The 5,168-nt window shown below is 46.4% G+C and overlaps 1 protein-coding gene across 1 annotated transcript; it reads right to left on the bottom strand.

Moving 5' to 3' along the window:
* Window positions 1-2,392: 2,392 nt before the first annotated feature.
* On the bottom strand, window positions 2,393-3,417 carry LOC141155558 (olfactory receptor 1N1-like). Its single transcript, XM_073642427.1, has one exon. The coding sequence runs from the start codon at window positions 3,415-3,417 to the stop codon at window positions 2,473-2,475; it is 945 nt and encodes a 314-aa protein (XP_073498528.1). The 3' UTR covers window positions 2,393-2,472.
* Between the last annotated feature and the right edge of the window lie 1,751 nt (window positions 3,418-5,168).

Raw genomic sequence — 5,168 nt, 5'->3', positions numbered from 1 at the left:
CCCAATCAACGAGGAGAGGGAGAGCGCGCGGTGGATGCTGGGTATGACTCGCGGGGATAAGAAGAGCGAGACCCCTGGCTGCAGCCAGGACTTGTCGTGAAATCAGTGGATGTCAGAGTCGGCAGAAGTCGGGGGTCACGTGATGCCTGTGAGTTGCCAGTGATAGCGCCGCTCACAGGTAGAAAAGGCAGAGGGAGATAATTACAAAGAAGCTGCTTTTCATCATAAAAACGCTTTGGCATATTTTGAATAGTGGTGGACAACCCCTTTAATAAAGTGGCAAGGGTATGGTCCTGAAGATAACTCTTGGGAACCTGTGGAAAATGTCAATGCTCCTCGACTGCTTAAAGAGTTTCACCAAAAATACCCACATAAACCATGTCAAGAATCGTTCGGAGGCCACTGTTGAAAGAGGGGAATAATGTCAGGATTTCTGTGGTTCTTCCACAGTTTGACTACAAGTGGCCGCTATTGTTCACTTTAATAATTGTGCTGCAATTTCAATAATACCACTGGAGGCTGCTGTTGTGTTCTGCAATTGCCCTTTACTAAAATGGCGGATTCTGAACCTGTGGAATCCATCTTGTTTCTTGTTTAGGCCTACTTAAAGCCACATGGATCTTTCATACATTGCTTGAGTATTGTGTCTAGCTGTTTAGTCTAGCTCCAGTCTCCAGATCTGGACTGTCTTACGCAGACTGATCTTACCTATCTACAGATTGTTTCCAAAAACTCCTTTGCTTACTCCAAGAACATCTACTACCACTTGCTGCTTCTGCACGTGTTCCTTTGGCCACTAGATTCCAGCAGTGCTACGCTAGTATCGTAACACACTGATAGCGTCTTCTCCCACCTTTCAATTCATTATAAAGTGTCCTATGCACCTTACCCCCTCCTCTCCCACTCCCCAATACATTTTAAGTCCTTGTTAGTGTCATAGTGAATTGTAAGATGGGGAGGATGTTATCAGGGACTTAGCACCCTCCTCCACCACCCTATTCATTTTATATCCACATCTAACATTCTCCCCCCCTGTTCATAAGTCCATTATAAATCCTTCTTACTCCCATCCCAATCCCACAACCCCCTTATTGTCATCTCCACCACCCTCATCATTTTCCTCTCCACCATCCCCATCATTGTTCTCCCTCACTCCCATCATTGTCTTCTCCACCACCCCATCATTGTTCTCCCCCACTCCCATAATTTTTTCTCCACCACTCCCATCAGTGTCTTCTCCACCACCCCCATCTTTATTCTCCCCCACTCCCATCACTGTCTTCTCCACCACCCCATCAATGATCTCTCCCACTTCAATCATAGTCCTCTCCCCAGTGTATTGGAAAAAAACACAGCAACACTCACCTCTCCGTCTGTTCCCCCACAGCCTTGTCATCGTCGGTTACTTTCTCTCTGACAGAGGTGCATTCTGCATGCTGACGTCATCAAGCCGCTCGCACCTGTCAGACAGAAGGCACTGGGCAGGAAGCAGAGGATGGATTCCTGCAGCTCCGCTGCCATTTTCTCCACTAGTCAGCGGAGCTGCAGGGATCGCTCCCTGCCCGCTGCATGATCGCTCCATGCCCACCGCACATGATGAGGGAAATCTGGCCATGGACCCCACGGAGCCCTAGGCTCCAAGAAACAGGCCATATTGCCCTCATTATTAGCCGCCTTGCAAGGGCCCCCCTCCACATCTGGGCCTCAGTGCAACTGCACCTGCTGCATTGGCGGTATGTCTGTCCCTGATATGTACATGTTCTATCCGTGAGCAACACAGTACAGATGTCTGAATGAGGCCTTAACCATTTTGATTTCTACCCTGCCAGTTTCGCTTACATCCATGATAAGAGAAAGTGAATCCCATAATTGCTAAAAACGCTATTGTACTCACAGTGAGACGTGGAGAGAATTTTTGTTTTTCCTTGGTGAACCACACATTTGGCAAAAGTACCAATGTATAAGCCCTATGCTAGTAGACAGCTTTATTAGCTAAATGCTCATCAGCAATTTTTAGTTTTCTTTTAAGTTCTCTTTATTTGCATTTTGAAGGATTTAAGGATTTTTTTGAGTAATAACACAAATTCATGAATACCGATCATCCATGGCACCAGCTCAGGCTCATCCAGTCATCTCAACAGACGAGGAAGTGATGATGTCCTGCTCTTCAGTCAATTGACCATTGAGAACTGTGATTAGCTGCAGTAGTCAGATGATTAAACCAGGACACCATCCAATGAAAATCAGGTAATGTCTAATTCAAGTCATCTGACTGTTGCAGCTAATTACTGGCATCAGTAGTTAGGTGACTTAAGAATGGAAGATCACCACTCCCTGGTCATGGAGACAACCGGAGCACCCTGTACTAGAGCCACTGTTCCAAATTTTATGCTAATATGCATACAGTGAGTTACAAAAAAAATAGATGGTGACAATGAACACAGTGTAGACGGTTAAATGTTTCTTTAAGATTTAAGCGGTGAGATTGAAGCAGGAAAACTTCCTTTTCATAGACTCCTTGACATCTTTGTTCTTTAAACTGTAGATCAATGGATTGAGCATAGGGACAATAGCTGTGTTGAACAACGCAAAAAGCTTCTTGGAGCTACTGATAGATTTTGGAGTAAGATACTGACTTCCTAGCATGGTATACAATAACACAACCACTGTCAGATGTGAGGAACATGTGTAGAAGGCTTTTCGTCTGCCAGAGTTTGTATGTATCTTCACTATCGCAGCAATAATGAAGACATAAGGCATGAAGGTAAGGACAAATGGAGCAATGGTTATAAAAAAGAGACCTTGGTAGAAGAACAATGTTTCCAAAACTGAGGTGTCACTACAAGTCATTTTCATCATAGGGACGATGTCACAGAAGAAGTGGTCAATTTCAATGGAGGTATAACATACATAAGTAGAGAATATCCCAACATGTGAAATACTTTGAACAAAACCCAACACCCAACAAAAAGAAGCCAAGAGACCACAAGTCCTGCGGTTCATGACCATGTGGTAGTTTAAAGGCTTACAGACTGCGACATAGCGGTCATAACTCATGACTGTTAATATAAGTAATTCATTACCCGCTAAGGAACCAAACATATATGTCTGTATCATACACTCTGTAACAGGGATGGTTTTATCTCCTGTTAGGAAGCTTAGAAGAATTCTGTGTAGAGTGATAGTCGAGCAGGAGATGTCCACTATTGATAAGTTACCCAGAAAGAAGTACATGGGATTCTGGAGATGATGGTCCAAGCAGATCAACAGTAGTATGGTCAGGTTACCACCAAGAGTGATAAGATAAATGGTAAATACCAGTAAGAAGATCGGCACCTGCATCTCTGGTAGATCTGATATACCTTTAACAATGAAATATTTGACAGTCGTATGAGTTGAGTTCAGTTGTGTGGGCATGTTCAACAACCTGCAAGAAAGACCATATGGTGAAATCTCATTCAGATCCTTTTATAGTGCAATGTCTTTATTTAGTTTAGGCTGGTAAATTTGGAAATTTCCATTTTAAATATTATAAATCTAAATTAATATAAGGGTATCCTCCATTCTGGATCCTCATCTCTTGGCGTCCTTTAGTCCAATGTGTATGGCTGTCTTTAGTCTTTTGTGTATGGTGGCCTTTAGTATAGTGTGTATGGTGGCCTTTAATGTGTATAGTGACTAAATTATCTCTAGATAATTAGATCTTAAAAGAACTGTTTGTATATAATAGTCATATATCTGTGAAATCACAGATCAAAGACACCGTGTTTTTCAATAATTAGAGATACATAGAGTTAGATAGTGGATTGATAAATTATAGGCATTTTTCAGTAACTATGTGGCGCCCCTGAGGGTTCGACCGCCACAGGAATGCTGCACTTCTTTAATGGAGTGTGGTGTTCCTCCTCTGAGGTAAGGCCGGTGTGATGGTAGTTACCTAGCCTCTTGCATCCAACACCACATTTCCACCAGAGGGAGCTAGTATGCACTAGGTGCTGCTCCCCTGGTTACAGGGAGACTGGGGAACACAAAGTGGTAGGAACCAGTTAGTGGGTGTGGGTGGAGGAACAGTTAGTTAGTGACACTTCAAATTTGATATTTAATAGTATGCCATCTTTGATCTTGGTCTTTTTGATTGCTGTAAAACTACTGTGTGTAATGTGACTTCCCTCCGGGAGCGCAGATCCTGTGTGGGCCTGCACCGGCAAGGGACACAGCCCTCGTACCCCGATCTATGGGAAGAGAGGTAGGTTGCAGACGAGGAATGTCTCAACCCGGCCAAGGACCAGGATCAAGAAGGCCCGGGAGCTTTAGAGTGTGGCTCCCTAGCAAATGGGTCCCGGGGAGGATGCAGACGGAGCGGAGTACGCCACCTGTCCTCGCCTACCTGATCTATTCAGAGGGATTCCGGCTGCAAGAGGGGTACCGGCCCCCGACACCCGACCTCGTACTCTATGTCCAGGACGGGAAAGCCCGGTTAGGCCCTGAGGATCCCGCCGGGCTTGGGATGGAGAGGAATTGCCACCCGAGCCATACACCTGAGAGGAGCTCAGAGGGAGACCCGGCCTATCTACACACGCACAGATGGGAAGGGGTAAAGTCTGTAGTGCAGGAACACTCTGGTGTAGGGACGCTACCAAACACAGGACTTCCTCGGACGTAGTCGGACCCCCGTCCCCTGGTGGCCGCAGGACTCCGCGAGGAGCAGGGAGAAGCCTTGCGCTGCTTATGAGAACTGTGAGTAAAGCCTTGGAAATTCATCCCTATGGCCTCTGGACTGTTCATTACGTGCCATACCACGCGACGTGGTGCCCGCACTCCCCGCGCTACTACTACTACCCCCTTCATCCTGCCTTGCCTGCCCTGAGGCCGCGCTCCGCCTGTGGGGAGCAGCGAGAACTTTAGCCGCCATGACATCGGGCCTCAGCGGACTGTAGCGGCGCTGGTGGCGCATCACCAGACACCACAGGTGGCGTAGTCGACAATTACCACTCAACCCGGAAAGCCCTAACATCATTTTCAATGTGACGGCCCTGGGCACGGAACGGGTCGAGGCCACGACTGCATCCCCGTTCTCAACATCTGACTCGGCTCCGAGTACCCCATCTTCCCAGGGCAGGGCTTGCGAGCGTCACAACAACAAATCCAAAATATGAGCATTATGAGTC

Source organism: Phyllobates terribilis, unplaced genomic scaffold (genome assembly GCF_046119375.1).
Source record: "Phyllobates terribilis strain yellow unplaced genomic scaffold, ASM4611937v1 Scaffold_7__3_contigs__length_470593459, whole genome shotgun sequence".
NCBI classification, from domain to species: domain Eukaryota; kingdom Metazoa; phylum Chordata; class Amphibia; order Anura; family Dendrobatidae; genus Phyllobates; species Phyllobates terribilis.
The sequence above is the reverse complement of the archived record's forward strand: the minus strand, read 5'-3'. Positions and strand labels throughout refer to the sequence as shown.